Here is an 18,577-nt window from a genome sequence, read left to right as displayed (position 1 = left end):
TTTCATTCAAATGTTCAGCAATAGAAGCACCCTCTCTATATTTTAGGTTCACAAGTTTTCTGATCAAAAAAGCTTTGTTGCAAACTGTTTTTCTTTCATATAGACTTTCCAACTTTTTCCAAAGAAAATATACAGAAATTTCAATAGAAACATGGTGAAAGACACTATCATCAAGCCACTGTCGAATAAATCCAATGGTTTTTCGATCTAACCTCTTCCACTCATCATCTGTCATAGTTGTGGGTTTTGCACTATCCCCCTGCAAAGGTCCATACAAATCTTTGCAATACAAGAGATCTTCCATTCTTGGTTTCCACATCATCCAATTGTTTTCATTTAAACTAATCATGCGAGAAATATTACTAGCCTCCATGTTCAAATACAAAATTTAAATCACCAAAACCCCTTTGCTCTGATACGAGTTGATGGGGATATAAACAGGAATAACCTTTATATATGAATAAATACTAGAAGACCATAATACGCAGCGGAATTAAATGGAAGCACAATCAAATAGAACACCAAGATATACGTGGAAAACCCCTACAATGTGAAGGGTAAAAACCACGGGGCAAACTAGAGATAATCCACTATGAGAATAATGAATATACAAATCTCAATCTCTTGCCCTAAACCCTAACAACAATCACAAGAAAACAACTGGGATACAAGGATCACGTTACTGCCTACAATATCTAAAACCTCCCCAAGTAATCACAACAAGAGTCTACTGTAGATTTGATCTAACCTGAGATGAGAACACTACTAGATGATTGAGAACAGCCTCTCTGCGTTGTCCTTGTCTTCTTCCCTTTCTTTCTCTTTCTTTTCTGTCTTGTTTTCCTCTTTTTCTTTGGAATCCCATGGCTATATCCTTCTCCCACGTTGCTGCCCTATTTAAGCTTTTTTCTGCCTCCAAAACGCAGCCACCACACCCCCCTAATGTTAATTAGGGTTAGGTTAAGAGGGAGTGTGGGCTGTGGGCTGCCCAAGCCCACTATGGGCTGAATCTGTGGGCTGCCAGCCCAACATCCTATTTTTTAATATCTTTTTTCAAAATTGCATAAGGTTTGGCCAAGTTTTACAGAAAGGATTGATATGATCAAAATATATAGAATGCTCGTTCTTGTTCAATGTCTAATGTCACCTCAGCAAGCAAGGAAATTAAGGTACGATGCTTGTAAAGAGGTTCTCACCAAACAAACGCCATTAAATAAATGCTTCGTTAAAAGCAGCATTAATCTTGCAGTTGTTTTATGACAAGTTTGCAATTGTGCTTGTGCAAAACTTCTTGTTCAAATCCTTCTTGCAATGCCAATGTACCATGTAAATGAAATGTCAAAATTATGTGGCGTTGAGAATGGAATGACAGGCTATCAAACATAGTAACAAATTAAAAGTTTAAATCAATGACAGATTACAAAACATGAAGAAATCTTGGACAAGGTGTATTAATGTGAAATCTGACATGTGGTCAAGTTGTTCATAGATGTGGCATTCAACAATTCATATCACTTTCGAAATGAAATACCTTTTTCTTTAAATCATCATCATGTACATCGTGACATGCAGAAGCTACTCTCCAAACTATTGTTCTGTATTTGGAATTCTGGTGATAGTCAATAAATCATCAGAAATTAGAAAAATACATGTAATACTTATCAAGCTACTCGAAGTGCAGGAAAATAGTAGCAGAAGAAATCTCCCATAGTCACATCATTGGTCAATTATTCCTAAAAATTAACCATGGTTTCATCAATAAAATGTACAAAATAAAAAATATCGTCTGAGTTCTTATATATGCATCGATCATGTACCAGAAAAAATTTACATTAAAAAAAATGAAAAATTTAACCAGCTTCATCACCAAATTTAGGTTCCTGCACTAATAAGGTCATATATAATATCTATGTATTTTGTCCATCTTCTCCGGAGAATCCAGAAATAGCAACCAGAAAAGGAGTCACCAGGCTGATGAAACATTACATGGTTATATAACTCTCAACAAAGAAGCCTTGTCATCCTGGACATCGGTCTGATATCAATCTTCTAAGTTAGCCTGACTTCCAAGATAAAACAAATTTAGGCAAAAAAGGAATAATTACCTACAGCTAAGTCCGTTGGTGGATAGGAAAACCTATCATTTCAGTTTTAAATAAAATATCATGCATCCAAAGAAACTACCTTAGACATGAGAATTCATAAGAAAAAATGCAGAAAGACGAGTTTTCCTATGGCGGCAATATTCATCTAGCAGACAAATAAGACAAAAAGTTCCTACCATTAAACAGGCTGCCATCGTTCTTGGAATTACAGCTGAATATTGAAGTTGTTTGTTTTAATTGGGGTAATGATTGCACTTAGTCATGGAAGTTTCACAATATCAACCAACACCATCAGTCCAATCAGCATAACCTACACAGTTTAAGTATAGATGCAGATTTTGGCTTTCGTCCTTGCAAACCAAAGATGTTAATGATCATTTGTAAGTGTTTGCCTAGTAATGTCAAATTTCATGCAACAGATCATGTTTATTAAATAATACTGATGGTGAGTGAAAAACCAGCACTGAATAGATTTCAGGGGAAGAACAAAAATACTGAAAGTTTCTTAAATCAGAAGATCTACATATAGGCAAAATCAAATGTCACCTGAAATTCTCTTACCTAGAAGACTGTTTATGAGTTCACATTCGTAAAAAGAGTTTCCAATGTTGACAATTTTAAGAGTCCATAAGCCCATGAAATCATAAATTAATTTCCACATGCTATGAAGTTTCTTTTCTTTCAAAAATGCAACCAAGCGCAGAAAATCTTAGAACAAAAAAGAAAGTACTGTTTGTTTTATATGTACCAGAGATTTCTTTCTTCCCCATATTACTGTAAGGACACCTGAATCCTAAAAGGTATGAAATAGGAACATTTAATTTGGCACAAACATGGAGAAAATTTTGGTCAAAACCTGAATGTTGAGTCTTGAGAAAAAAATGTGGTTAAACCAAGACCATGAACAAAATAGATAAAATAGAAAGGACAGAAAATTTACTAAATTGTCAGCATAGCAAAAAAATTAACAACTTTGAAGAGAACCAAGAACTAATAAACACTATAATTACTAGAAATATTATCAGATCAAATTAGATGTCAAAAGAAAAAATCTGCATACTTTTTGTAAAGCGAAGAGATTCATGAGAGATATCATTTTCGAGTAGTAAAAATAATCATTAAGATTCACAGGAACTAGCATAATATAATACACATGACAATTACTGCAAAATTCAAGCTGGATCGAATCATGTAATACCATTTAAACATGACGACCTTGTACTTCAGATGCTAAAACACGACCTAGGAATGAATGTGGAACACAACAATAAAGATATAGCTTTAAAAGTGGATTGGAGATTCAAAAAGATGTACATTTTTTGTTGTATTTGATGCCAACACTATCAAAATGATATCTGCATAATGACTCGCAAATAAATGCTCCTCTCAAATCTCACTTACTAGGAGGTCAGCAACTTGGAAATTAGTGTCAGACACTGAGGAAAAACTTAAAAAAGACCAGAACTCCAAGCTCATTGAGAGAAATCATGCTATAGAAAAAGAAGAAAGGGTTCATCTTCCAGAACCAACATAGTCCCTGGACCTATCAACTTTAAATAATAAAGAGTTTGTACAAGAGTACATAAACAGATTAAAATCATATCCGAATAGGCTTACGTAATGCTGATCAAGAAAGCTGCAACATCATCAGTTCGTTTGAGCATATTTAGGAAGGAAATACCACAAGTGTTTGCTATGAGAACGCTTATAACACATGGCAGAATATGTAAATCTGTCAACATATTTGAAGATGTTATATTGAAAACAAGATAATTGTCAATATCTAAGGATGTTCCATTTTCACCGTACGCTCCAAGCTAGATAATATGTCTATGCATGAGATTCTTGCAATGCAGACTTTGGAAAGAATCAATATGTGAAACCTTATACTATAAGAAGAGGAAGTTGTTTTCATTAATTGAACTCTGGGAAGATATAAAATTTTCTTTATCCATAAAAATTAAAATATTATTTGCATCCCTCAATAAAGGATGAAATTCAACATCATAGTAAGTCTGCCTCCCCACTTGTAAGGATAAGACATTAACCTTCCCTAGATGACTCTTGCACATCTGGCTTTTTCTGTAACCCTAAAAAGATAATAATCTGTGTTTCATTTGAATAAAGTTCAAGAATTTTGCCATTTCTTGCTTTTTCAATTATACAAAGTGCAAAACTTTTCCCATTTACACCCTTGAAATGATACGTGCAGCAAAATGTAGTTGTCTTGTGCACTGGGCTTGCCCTTTATCCCTCCGTTCGCAAAAAATTTCCCATTTACACCCCGAAAATACGGCACGATATAACTTTTACAGAGATGCATAGCATTTCAATTTTGTAGGAATCTATATTTATGAAGCAAAGAACATTTTTGCAGTTCAGCAAAAAATCAAAATTAGCTAGTACAAGAATCTTATATTTTATCGAAGAAACTTAGAACAAAGCGAGAATAGATTAAACTGAAATTCTTTGAACAAAAAGCTAATACAAAACTGAGTCGCGTTGTTTCTTTTTCCTAGATCCTATACCTACACACACATGGAAACCCATATCTTGGACTAAAACCAAAACATAAGGCACAGATAACTATGCCAACGTGAATCAGCGGCATATCATATGCAAAATGTAAGAAGAGAATGGGAAGGTAGTAGATGATAGAAGAAATGATATAATAGGATTAGTGGCATACCAACAGCTTTTATGGCAGACATGACACAGCACAAACACCCACTATCCCTAGGAATGCTTGAAAGATTAGATCTCACAAGACAAAAATATTTAATTAAAAACCAAGTGGTGCTTGGTTATGACTCAATAAACAGCAGAGAATGTCAGGATTGCAGAATAGGAAAATGGAAAAGAGAGAAAAGATCTAGCTGTGTTATACCTAGCAGATTTATTTAAAGAAATAGAATAGGGGTAAATTGGAAGTCCTAAAACCATAGAATAGGGGGCAAATGACACAGAATTGAACTGTCATCACAATTAAGAGCCACATGTCTTAAAGAGAACTTGAGAAGAAGCGACCAACTTGGCATACACATGGTATAGTTGGGAATTAGATTGCTCCTTCAGGATGGCAATTGCTGCATTTATCTGACCAACTTCCATGGTGCCAGTAAAGTAGTGTTCCCAAGGATGATCCTTGTTGCTCACCACACAATGCACAAGCATTGCGGCAAGTTCCTTTTTTGTTCTCTTTTTCCCTCTTCTTTTACCTTGGCATGCGGTGATATGAGGCTGCCCATAGTGGCCGAAGAACAGAGGTTGCAGCTTCCTTCCCCATCGATCCTCGTCACCTCAGTTTCGTACCGGCTTGTGTGGGACTTGAAATCGGATATATCGTCGCCCATGTCTGCACTGACGATGGTAGATCGCATAGCGTCGGTTGGATTCATGACCGTCCATGTCACAATTGCCTTAGAATGCTGTCTTTTTTTCTTCTGGGCACCAATAACATAGCTCTGACTGGCCCAGGCTTCTTTATAAAGGAAGCAAATTAAGGAATAAATGATGGATTAAAAGAAAAGAACAAGAACAAGAGAGTCAAAATTAAAAAGTCACAAAAAACGAGAGGATGATAACATTCATCATCCTAGGGAATTCTGAGACCTACAACAGAACACACCAAAATGAAGAAGGAAAATAGGGAATTTTAGCTGTAAAAAAGAAAATTAAAAAAAATTATGAAGATAGATCAGAACGGAATCAAAAGAAACGTAAATTGTTAGAACATCGACGAAGATCTCACCTGTCACCGACGGCTCAAGAAGGTGCTATGGTTGCGCTTTGTCCGTTCCTTTCATCATAGAAGAACAGGCTTCTGTTCTCGAATTCTTCTCGAGAATCCAAAGGAACACCAGAAATCCGCATTAGAAACCCCAGAATCAACAAGCCGGCCTCCCAAAATCCCACCTTTCGCCCCAAGTTCTTTGCTGCCCCTCAACAGACACGGAGGACGAGATCCGCCGCCAATACCATGCAATCTTTGCTTGATTCGATGGAGATCGATTTAATTACCCAATTTGACTTTTAAGTGCCATTTGAACAACTATTGCGACCTCCTGTTTAATTAAACATATTTTTAAAACATATTAAATAATTTAAAATTAATAAAATTCTAAAATATTAAATTAATTAAAAATAAATAATAATAATAATAATAATAATAATATCAACCAACACTATAAATATAAATATTGAGTTAATATATTTCTCATGTCAATCATAATTTCATGATTAACATAAATACCTCACTAAATAAATAATAAAAAAATTTAAATTAAAGATATATAAGTAACCTTTTGTATAAGCTGATGGATTCATACAATTCATTCTCGTTTTTCAACACATTAGATCCGAATTAAGTAAGATCGATTAACACTTGAGATGGCCAGTGGATCCATATCCTCATGCAATTTAACAGAGAGGATAAAGACCACATCGCTGATTACGCTCTTAGACTTTGTCCTCCACCCAAATTGAAATGAACTACAAATGATATAGACGTGATTAGAGATCGAAGTTGATCCTTCCAACATTAAACAAATGTACAAGGATTGGTATCCATCATTCGATTTACCCAGAGAACTGATGCGACGTCGATGCCCTTTGCACGAATCTTGAAAAATATTTTTCGAGTCACAAACCTTTGCACGACTCTTGGCGAATCTTTTTGAGTTACAATAGCACGATCACCGGTGGCACGAGGCAATGATGCAGACGGTAATTGATGTTGCCAGGGGAACAAACAGCTCCTGCCAATTACGTCAGAGTAAGCCTCATGAGACACGTGGCATCATCAGGCCATGTATGCACATATCGTGACCAAGTCAAGCATGCAACATGTGCCATCTAATGACGCTTATGAGTACGAATCAATGTTCAAGATGTATATGGTTAGCATGCATGAACATAGTCACATCGGATACACCATTATAGCCAAAAAAAACCATACACTGTTTATCTTCTCTGAGTAAACATATTTAAAATATTATTTAGGATATCAAATAATATTGATAGTATCGAAAAAAACATTGGTATAAACGCACTACAATACTGGCCCACTATCAAATTCCAAAAGGATTAAATTGATCGATTCCCTATTTAATTGACTTAAAAGAAGATCCAACTCAAATTATCTAATCAATTTAGACTCATTTGGGCACTAAATAGTTGTGTAGCTCATGATCCATACAAACTTGACTCGTTGTCACCCTAAATAGTTTTATCACTTATGTTCCATTCACATGAAAAAGTAGGATTAACCCCCCAATTTAATACCAAGATGTTGTTCGTGAGTTGTAACCATGCAAATATAAAGACCTCTAACTGATGACCATATCAGAATAATGTTGTAGAGAAGTACCTGGTTATTGTAGAGAAACAAAGGAATGGCACCGCGTAAAAGCTAGATGAGGTTAAGGAGACCAGTGTGGCCCTGTAACAACAGCATTAGTGGATCACTAAGAGGAACAGATTAGATGCCGACACTGTCTTTAGAAGGGAAACTACTCAGGAAAAAATCCATGTAGCTTATGCATACCAAGGATGAAACAGCTATACAACAGAAAACCAATGGTAGGTAACCAAGTATGCGCCTTCCCATGAACAGTCCCTTACCTTCGTCCTCTCCAAATTCCTGCAGTTCAGAGTAAGTATATGACTGAAGTTCAAATGGGTTACTTGACCCTCTTTGCTTAGCATAAGATGTTCCAAAATATATAACTTTAATGTCAACTGATGATGGTAACTCAAAACAGGAAAAAAAAATCAAAATATCCTGCGTAAATATAGCTCTATGAAGAAGTTTCCTAAAAATGAATATTATGATCATCATTACTGACAGCCTGAGTTCTCAACATCAGAAGTTCTTCATGACACAAAGACCATTGAGTTGGTATATAACACACATCTAAAGTGGGTGATACTGCATGCTCAAATGCTTTCAACTTTTACTTAGGCTCACATCAACTAAAACAATATCTTCATCAAATAATATACACAATGGAAGTCTGGTCTATCATGTAAGTGACCAGTACATTCCTTCATTATAAATGTGAAAAGATAAAGATTTAGTACGGATCCTTAGTGTAATCCTATGTTAATAATAAACTCACTGAACACACTCTCTATAGTTGCAACACTAGTAACTATATTATCATATGTATCTTTAATAACATCAATATAATTAGTAGATATATATTTCTTTTCTAAAACTCGTCATAATAAATCTCAACGAACCCTAAGCTTTCTATAAGTCAATAAAAACCATATGCAAAACTTTTTTTTTTCTTGCTATACTTTTTCATTAATTGTCTTAATAAATAAATAGTTTCTATGATCGATCTTCCAAACATAAAACTAGTTTGATTTTCAGAGATATTTCTTCAAGTCTTATCCTACTTTCAATAACTCTTTCCCATAATTTCATAGTATGGTTCATGATTTTATTTTCTCTATAATTTGAATAATTTTGTATGTCACTCTTATTTTAATAAATTGACACTAAAAAACTTTCTCTATTCATCAAACATCCTTTTAAATATCATGATTTTATTAAATAATCTAGTTAACTAAGTTACTCCCTTGTCTCCTAAACTTTTTTAGGCCTCGACAGGGATACCATCGGGCCTTACACTCTTAACAATTTTTATCTTCTTTAATGTATCTTTTATTTTATTGACTCTAATTTTATGAATAAATCTATTATTATTAAATTTACCACTATTATTTATCGTTAAATCTAAGTCTGTGTGGAATATTCATTAAATAATTTATAAAAATATTTTTTTCATCTTTCTTTAATCTCGTTATCATTAACAAGTATTCTTTGATCTTCATCTTTAATACATCTAATATTACCAAAATCCTTATCCTTTTTTTCCCTAACTTTAGAAATTCGATATATATCCTTTTCACTATCTTTAGTACATATTTTATTATAAAAAATATCATAAGTTTTATATCTTGTCATGCTAATTGCTTTTTAGCATCTTTTTTAGATTCTTTATATCTTTTAAAGTTTTCCTCATTTTTATAATTTTATTAATTTTTAAAACACAATCTTTTAATAAAAATTATTTTTTAAACTTTCTCGCACCACCATCAACTCTCTCTTAAAGTTACACCTCCACCTTTAGTTTCACCAAGAATCTTGTTTGTTAAGCTCCTAATCTTATTATCCATCGTAGTCCAGATAATATTAATATTATCCTCATCTAAGTTCTAAGTCACCTCCCTATCTCATTTTTCGAAGTGTTTATACTATCATCTTTAAAATTCCACCATTTAGTTCTAATAATTTTTTCTACTATCTTTTTCTTTTTCCATTTGCTACAGTAAATATCAAATACCATCAACCTACACTGATTCGTCAAAGTTTTGCTAGGTATAACTTCACAATTCTTACAAATAACTTTATCTACCTTTCTAGTGAGAAAAAAATCTATTTAACTATAGTTGTGACCACTCTTATAAGTAATTAAATGTTCTAACTCTCTTCTTAAAGTGAGTATTTACAATTATAAAATCATATGAAGTTGCAAATTCTAAAATCATACCACCATCTTCATTTCTCTCCCTATAACCAAAGCCACCTACACCCATTTATATTCACTATAGTTTTTCCTACATGACCATTCAAATCCCCTCCAATTATAAGTTTTTCGTTTATAGACATTCCCATTTCTTGAATAATATCATCAAAGTTTATCCAAAATCCTCTTTTGGTTTGATCATTCAATCCAACTTGAGAGGCATAAGCACTAATGACATTTAAAACATCTTGTCCTTTCACAAATTTTAGAACTATAATTCTATCTCGAATTCTTTTTACATCTACAACTTTGTTCTTAAGAGCCTTACCTACAACAATTCGATATCCTCTAAACAACAACTCAGCCAAAGAACAATAAGAAAAAAATTCCTTATGCATTCTCTATAATCTTGTAATGTTACAAATATCTAAAAGGCTCATCATCTTCACTGCAAACTTTGAGCAGAAAAAAAATATTATATATCCTTTGAAACATAACATATAACGATGAGCTTTCACTACCTACAGTCAAGATATCAATTAGGTAACTACTAGAGTGATGGACAACAATTAATGTGATTAAGGAGGATAACCAACAATTAATGTGATTGAGGAGAATAACCCTTATGGCGCTAGGATGGGATGAATTCTCTATAAACAACAATAGTTAGCTATATAAAATATAATGAGTTCACAATTTTTAAAGGAACTGCAAGTAAATTCACAAATAAAAACCAAACCCTAAATACCGAAAAGAAAAACCACCTACCAGGCCCCCATCAAAGTCATGTAATTATTAATAATTATTAATTAGGACCCTTTTTCCATAATGTGCATGTCAACATCCATACCTAATTTGAGAAGAACTCAGATTCAGCTAGAGAAAAATTATGTTGGGCAAAGATGCAACAAGTTTGCAAAGTAATCAGAGAAAAGACATTGTGATTAGCTTTTCTTTCTGAACAAGTTAATCCAGAACTCATGACATAAGAAAGGACCCCAGGGACCAAAAAAAGGATCCACAAAAAACTGAATCTGGTATTAGATAGTCACACCAATTAATCATCAAATATGCATGGATTTTATTGATCTCAAATAAAAATATTAAAGTCATGCACATCTTTAGGACCCTTGAAGGAAGCAAAATTTTCTGATCTAACCATATACCAGCACACTGTCAAGTTATACAGAGTTTAATGCTGATATTGCAGCCAAGTCATGTGGAAAAAAAAATAAAATGGGTGGACAGATTTGTAGGGTGGATGCTACATTTCCAACCTTAATTATATAACTGCTAAACAAGTTAACTATTTTTCACTGCTGAGTATTAATGACTTAAATTGTTAACCTAAGTGTAATAAGAAATGTATACTTGTATAGAATGTTGACAAGTCCACCTGATCTTGTAGGTAAATATGACCATGGTAGAATAAAGAGTTACTTTGAAATCACCAATAGCAACATCAACCTTGTATTCCGACATACATAACAATAAATAATTTTTAAAAAGCAGCTTTGAAACATCTTGGATCTTACAAGGACTGCAGATATAGCCATACTGATGTGCAAATCCTTAACATCTGATCTAGAATACCTACGAGGGGATGAAGCAAAGTATAAAATAATCAAGCATCAAAACACCACTCTACTTATAAAATAGAAAGATGCAGAATAGCATCTAGCTTGAGACATTCTAGAAATAGAAGATGTCAACCATGCATCATTAAGTTAGAGATATGATAGTAGAACAATTAGACTGTTATTTCAGTTTCAACATATTACTACTCCAGAGTAAATATAAATATAGTTTCCGGAGATTTTAAGCCACAATATTTGAGCCACAATTACATGAGCGACATCTGGACAGTATCAATAGAATAAAACTCATATCCAAGCAACCATATCTATTACAATATGCCTTCTGTCCTCAACTTCACAAGACATGAACCAAATCCTCATGAGGCCGTTGTGTCCTCCTAGAAACAACATAAGAACATCTCGGGTGGTACTGCACACCCCACGTTATCCTACCTGATAGGGCACATTTCAGTATCACCCACGTGGACCCAAGCAAGCAAACACGACGGTGCAGACGTGGAACTACAAAGCCGATGTGGCATACAGCACACACGTAGCGCCGCATACTCCAGCGGGCAGTTGCTCACCGCCTCTGTACGAAACGACATCATCATGGTACAACCGTCCTAGAAAGCTCAGGATGGCGCCGCGCGACGTCGATCCGTGCAAGTCAGTCGACGCTCGCACAGAAGCTTAAGCTGACTGCCCGAGGAGCCGATCGTAGGTAATTGACCCCGTACAACCAATTCATCCTCACAGGTATAAAATTCGACCCTCCCTAATCAGGGAGGGGGGGCTTCTTCGAGAAAACTTAACTCCTTTAAACCACTCCAACGTTGACTTAATCCCCTCCCGACTTGGGCCTGTCTACAGGGGCTCGGCAACGGCGAATCAGACCACGTACCGACAAGAGGATCACGTGTGGAGCGGATCCCAAACCTGACCCGACTTGGCGAAGGCCCCGTCACTGGGAACGACCTCTGGATATCGACAGATGGACCACACCGTGCTGACACCTCGACTACGGTTAGAACTTATAAGAGTTCATTAACACTACCAATACCAATCTCAAACTTCCAAACACTTGCGGTATAATGGTACCTTCACACTTCCAAGTTCCAGCCGCTTAAACATCAATAACATGCCTATATGTAAAAATTCAACTTCCATGATGGACCAAAAGTCTAATCTAAGTTAGAAGACAATAAAAATGATACAGCTTGTCATTTATCAAAAACAGAGGACCCAAGTTTCTTACCTGATTAAACTTGACAAAAAGAATATAGCAAGTTCAAGAAAGTTCATTTTTATTTATCAATAAAAATGAAGTTCACTTTAAAAATATTATGATCTTCATAAAAAAAAAAAGGACCCAAGTTTCTTACCTGATTAAACTTGACAAAAAGAACATAGAAGGTTCAAGAAAGTTCATTAAACAAAAAGACTATTTCTTCCATTACAAGGAGTTGTCATTTCCTTGTTTGTTAATTACTATAGCTTATCAATAAAAACAAATGATTCTATCATTCCAAGATACATTGTCCATGATAATCTTCAACTACAAAAAAGAAATGGGCAATCCAAATATCGATCCTCTCAAGACCCCATATTGACAGGACCTTTTGAGCAATAGGCCACCCTTTTTTAAGTCAACCAGCAGCTCAAGCTTTTAGGGAAAAATAATAAGAAAACCTAATTCAATAATTTCTTAAGTCTAATTATTGATCAGAGAAGCCTATACATAAATCTCCATAATTAAGTAACATAGTTAGTTTACCTTCTCATCCCATCTTATTCAAACCGCTCAAGGATTATGTTGACCGCTCAGAACAACTAGAAAGCTAATGCCACCTATGTCATTCATAATTTGCAACTTCATCAATTTTTTGTGTAATGGAATAAGGCATGCTTGTAGCAAACTGTATTCTGCAAGGGAGAACGTCTAAACAGCACATGTTTGAAGCTATTCCTTGATAACCACTTGGTCCACCATCTAACGGAAACAATCAATGGATTGCCACATGAACATAGCAAAGTGGTGATCATTCATATCAAAGTGGAGAGCCAATGAAACTAAACCGACAAAGATATAAGAAAAGGTATGTTGATACCTCTCGGTCCGAAATTAGCCTAACCATATATCGAGACACTCAGAATAGGCCAGAAAGAAGCATATCAATGCCTTTTCTGGCATAGTATTTTACATCCGTGTCAACCATATAGCAATAATTAGAAAACACAGGCCCATTTCAATACATAATTCAAACAAGTACCTTGGACCCCAGGATACTATTGGCTGCTTATCAGCATACTTGATATCCTTTGACACCCGAGTTATGTAACAAGTATCAAAATATATAATGTAAGGTAAAAACCACTAAAACAATATATATATTTTTTAAGTGAATGAAACACTTATGAACCATATAGCAATAATTAGAAAACACAGGCCCATTTCAATGCATAATTCAAACAAGTACCTTGGACCCCAGGATACTATTGGCTGCTTATCAGCATACTTGATATCCTTTGACACCTGAGTTATGTAACAAGTATCAAAATATATAATGTAAGGTAAAAACCACTAAAACAATATATATATTTTTTAAGTGATTGAAACACTTATGAACCATATAGCAATAATTAGAAAACACAGGCCCATTTCAATGCATAATTCAAACAAGTACCTTGGACCCCAGGATACTATTGGCTGCTTATCAGCATACTTGATATCCTTTGACACCTGAGTTATGTAACAAGTATCAAAATATATAATGTAAGGTAAAAACCACTAAAACAAGATGTCTGAAACAAAAGCAAAACATGATTGACTACAAACATTCACCATAAAGTAGGAAAAGAAATCCAACACATAGAAAACCATGCATCTGTTGCCAGTTCCCTCAGAGGAAGTTACATAAAAAACCACAACCTAATAAAGAGTTCATACCAGTTTGCACCACATACACAGTAAGATTTATCATACATCGAGAGTGTTCCTGAGACAATGAGCAAAAGAAATTCTGAAAATGCTCTACAAGCTAAATAAACAATTTATGTCACCATGGACATCCAATAAAAAGCTGTAAAGCAAACACCCTATAACTCCAAACAAATTTTGCAACTGCACACGATTTTCTAAGAATTTGATATCTACCCATATTGTAATTTACTTGGCCATATCTTCCCATCTAGTTAATCACATCCATGAAGTTACTAGGTTCTGATTATTTACTTAGTAGGTATTGCAGGATATGTTGGTGTATTTCATTCTTCATGTTATCAAGGCATGATACCTTGGAAATACTAAACCTGGTGACAAAACCAAAAGTAGTAGCATTGCTAGCTGGAATATCCAGATCTCATCAGGCAACAAAAGAACTCTAAATCAATGAGATGAAACAAGTATCATAGATTGTGGATCACAGTAATGAAGAACATATCCAATTATCCAAAAATATTTTGAGAAACTATATAGTGCCAAGTAATATTTTAAAATTTTGAATCAATGTCCAAAAAGTTCAAATGGTGGAATGAGAAGTCAAAAGTGCCACACAAAGTTCAACATGCCACCAACACAAAGTTCTAAGACAGCATCAATTTTATACTATCATAAAGAAGAATGTTGAAGATACATATAAAGTAATCATGCACTTATGAAAATCATTTTTTCTGAAGAGAGACTCATATCTAGCTGATTCTCCAATTGTTGCACCAAGAAAAATAAAGAAAATGAAAGTTATAAAATAATATGATCTTAAATGACCCCAAATGTCAAACCTTTCCTATTCTGTAGCTGTGACACCATAATTCTGTCATAAGCCTTCTCTAGCTGAAACAAGAAAGATAAACTAATGGTTACCAAGCAAAATTAACAGGAAAAGTAATAAAGAGTACAGATAACATGTTAAACACAGTAAGCAGATAATTAGAAGCAATGAAGACAGCAAAACAAGCTCGTTTAAGATACCATACAACCGCAGCGCAAGTTAAACTAGTAATTCATAACCTACTTTGGCAACATATACTTCATCTCCCCTTCGCTCTGCATCCTTACGCTTTCTTGTATATGCAGTCTCACCATATCAAACCCTTTTATCTGCCACCAAAATCATTACAAACAGTCGCGCAGCTTGGACTGATAAATTTGGAGAACATATGTGCTAACACGTATGCGTTTTCATCACCACTCTCGTATGGGTTCCCTGCAGCAGACGACGCCATACATACTATCCGTAATTGACTCGTCGGTCTTCCAAAGAACCTGCCCGAGATCAAGTAACACTAGAAATCACACCCAAAAGAGCGTCACAACAAGCCAACGGTAAGTTTCGCTGGGATACCTAATGAAAGAGGGGCCCAGTGGAGCCGCCGGAATCACTGTGAGGCTCCTCTGACCGATTGAGTGAAGCAATGGGCACCGGGATACGATCGTCGTCGTCGTCGTCGCCATGTCTCGGAGGAGGATTAGAGGATTAGGATTCGGGGGCTATCGGCTCTCGAAAACCTGGGAAACAGGACGGACGGAAGTCCATATAACGGTTTACCTCTGGCCGTTGGAACGATTATAACGTTGTTTACATGTGCCGTTTTTTGTGGTTTCCACTATATAGCGTTGCAATTATATCACCCGTTACATGATATTACCTAAATCACCCGTTATAAACGCAAGCCACTATAGAATTAGTATTTATACTGCAAAAAGAACACTTTGTTTCCTTCATCAGTTTTTTTTCTTTTCGGTGGTCTATTTTAATTATTATTTTATTTTATTTTCATTTGTTATATTGTTTTGTTTTGTTTTCCTTTGCTACTTACTCTCATCCCTCAGGAAATGGAATTCTTTTATTTTTTTGTTTTATTTATTTTAATTATTTTCTCGTTATCCTCTTCTATTTTTCTCTTCTGTTGCTGCTTCTTCTCCTTCTCTTCTTCTTTTGTCTTTACTCTCAATCCTCAGGAAACCGAACCAAAAATAAAAAAGATTATATTGGAAGAAAAAGATGATCATGAAAAGCTTCATTTTTATTAGAAGCAGAAGAAGAAGAAGGAATGAGACAGCGCTACAAAGGATGTTAGATTACTTGATATCTCCGTGGAAATCTTAGAGGAAGGTTCAGATTGTAGATAGTATAAACGATCTGAGGAAACTCTTGATTCCAAGAACACTGATTAGATCACAGATGTACACGAAAGATTTCTCAGGCTAAAAAAGATGTTTTGTGCTTGAGATTTCGATGTTCGGCCAACCATTTCCTGTCCTCGTTGATATATTATGTAGCATAATCAACATTGATTTGTGGCAATAAGATGGTAAGTGTCAGTTCTCATAATATTTTACAGTGTCTTATTCCTATTTCCAATCCTTCATCAAGTCTAATCTTCAATGGCTATTTTCACTACACACGTTTGGCAATCGAGCAATCTACAACACCCGAAGAATCGATGTTAGTTCAGATGGACATTCGCGGGATTCATCTGCGACGGGTCCTCTAAATGATCAGCTTCCATGAACACCTTCAGCCAGAACTCCATGTCGTCGCTGAAGGCCGCACTGTCTGCAACTGCTGCAGGAGGGAGTTGCAATGAACCATCGACGGCGAACGCGTCCAGCCAAAAGCTCTCGTCGATCTCTTTGAGTTCCTTGGAGGTGAAGCTCTCGTCCTTGGCGTCCACGGTAGCGTCTCCCGACATCACGGACGAGTCGGTGGCGGCGGACGAGAAGCCGCTGTAGGACTGTTCCAGTGACACTTCGACGAGCCCTGCGTCATCGCGTCTCGGACTACGACGAGCTGCGTCTGCGTCCGGCCGCTGGTTTTCTTGCTCCGGTTCCAGCTTGTCCTTGGCGTCACGTTTCTTCTTCCTCTTCCTCTCCCTCTTGGGCGCACGCGTCGCTTCCTTGGGATCCATGCGCTTCTTCAAGTGGGTGTGCCACACGTTCTTGATCTCGTTGTCCGTTCGGCCCGGCAAGCTTCCCGCAATCGCAGACCATCTGTGGACAGGGAGGCAGAAGACTGCGTAAGAAACTCTATCGAATCCTAATCACAAGATTTGATTCCTCGTCTGACAGACAACAGATCTGCCGTAGAGGGAACATGGAATATCGTGTACGAATCTGCATATCCAGTGCTCATGTGATCCTCGTGGCAATGATCTTTATGTGCCAGGAGATAAAGATGCATTTTTTTGTGTGTGTCCGAAAAGGAGGAGAAGATTCATATCACCTCTTTTATCGGAGTAAATGAAACGGATGTAGGAAGAACAAGAACAATGCTAGAGACCGGCTTATGATCAACTTACTTGTTCCCAAGCTCCCCATGCAGGCTAATGATGGTATCTTCTTCCTCCTTGGTGAAGTTTCCTCGTTTGATGTCCGGCCTGAGATAGTTGGTCCATCTCAGTCTGCAGCTCTTCCCACATCGCAACAGCCCTGAAGAGAGTCGGTCCGACCGTCTCAGTACTCAATAGCATGCATGACGAAGCTAATCACGTACTCAACTCAAGACTTACCGGCTCTCTTCGGCATCACTCGCCAGTTTCCATGGCCATGTTGCTGGATGTAGTCGACCAGAATCTTGTCCTCCTCCGCACTCCATGCTCCCTTCTTCAAGCCCACCTTGTCACAGCAAGGAGCCCTGCCCATCGTCTCTCTCTCTCTCTCTCTCTCTCCCCCACGGTTTCACCACCCTAACTCTGCTCTCCTCCTCCTCCTCTCCTTCATCCACCCTAGCTTCGCAAAGCCACATGAGGCGTCCGTCGGCTATATATCACGGCGTCCAATTGCCAACGTGTGATAACGAGTCCAAGGTGATGTCACCGCTTTGTAGCTTCGTGGAAACAGGGGTACATCGGCGGTGCTGTGTGATGTTGTCACGGTCACACTCACTGTGACTCTCTCCATGCACCCTTCCATCTCAAGTTTCTGACGCGACAAGGCACCTCTCTTCTCTCTTCCCGGTCATACTTTTCCATGCAAAGGACCAAGTCAGGTTAATTACCTGATCAAACCAAATACACGCCGTTTGTGGCTGAAATAAATGTGAGACATTGAAGTGCCAACACATGTTCATGGCACAGTGGCTCACTTCAAAAAGGTTCTCTTGACTACATTTGGTTTTTTCGGGTACTGATAAGTCCATGGTCAAATGGTCAGCCGCACATGGATCCATTTTGGAGGCAAAAGGTTAAGCCCGATTTACCCCCACAAAAATATTGGAATTATTATAAAAAAATAATTTTGGTAAATTATTATTTTAAAAAACTTTGATATACAAATTATTATAAAAAATAATAAACTTATTATTTATATCATATTTATCTGTAAGATAAGATTAGGTGTTGGTGTTGTGTTTGCCGA

The 18,577-nt window shown here is 36.3% G+C and overlaps 1 protein-coding gene across 1 annotated transcript; it reads right to left on the bottom strand.

Annotated features, from left to right (window-relative positions):
* Nucleotides 1–1,689: 1,689 nt before the first annotated feature.
* Nucleotides 1,690–17,941, bottom strand: LOC103985974 (transcription factor MYB4-like). The gene is made up of 12 exons (XM_065109332.1): nucleotides 17,731–17,941; nucleotides 17,521–17,650; nucleotides 15,564–17,212; nucleotides 15,234–15,484; nucleotides 15,001–15,052; nucleotides 13,908–13,963; nucleotides 13,701–13,756; nucleotides 11,179–11,236; nucleotides 7,651–7,746; nucleotides 7,474–7,545; nucleotides 6,755–6,862; nucleotides 1,690–6,169 (listed from the first exon to the last, which is right to left on the bottom strand). Exons 1-3 carry the CDS (start codon nucleotides 17,861–17,863, stop codon nucleotides 16,669–16,671), a joined length of 807 nt encoding a protein of 268 aa, XP_064965404.1. The 5' UTR covers nucleotides 17,864–17,941; the 3' UTR covers nucleotides 1,690–6,169; nucleotides 6,755–6,862; nucleotides 7,474–7,545; nucleotides 7,651–7,746; nucleotides 11,179–11,236; nucleotides 13,701–13,756; nucleotides 13,908–13,963; nucleotides 15,001–15,052; nucleotides 15,234–15,484; nucleotides 15,564–16,668.
* Between the last annotated feature and the right edge of the window lie 636 nt (nucleotides 17,942–18,577).

Source organism: Musa acuminata, chromosome BXJ2-5 (genome assembly GCF_036884655.1).
Source record: "Musa acuminata AAA Group cultivar baxijiao chromosome BXJ2-5, Cavendish_Baxijiao_AAA, whole genome shotgun sequence".
Lineage (NCBI taxonomy): Eukaryota > Viridiplantae > Streptophyta > Magnoliopsida > Zingiberales > Musaceae > Musa > Musa acuminata.
Note: the sequence above shows the minus strand (reverse complement) of the source record. Positions and strands in the feature narration are given on the sequence as shown.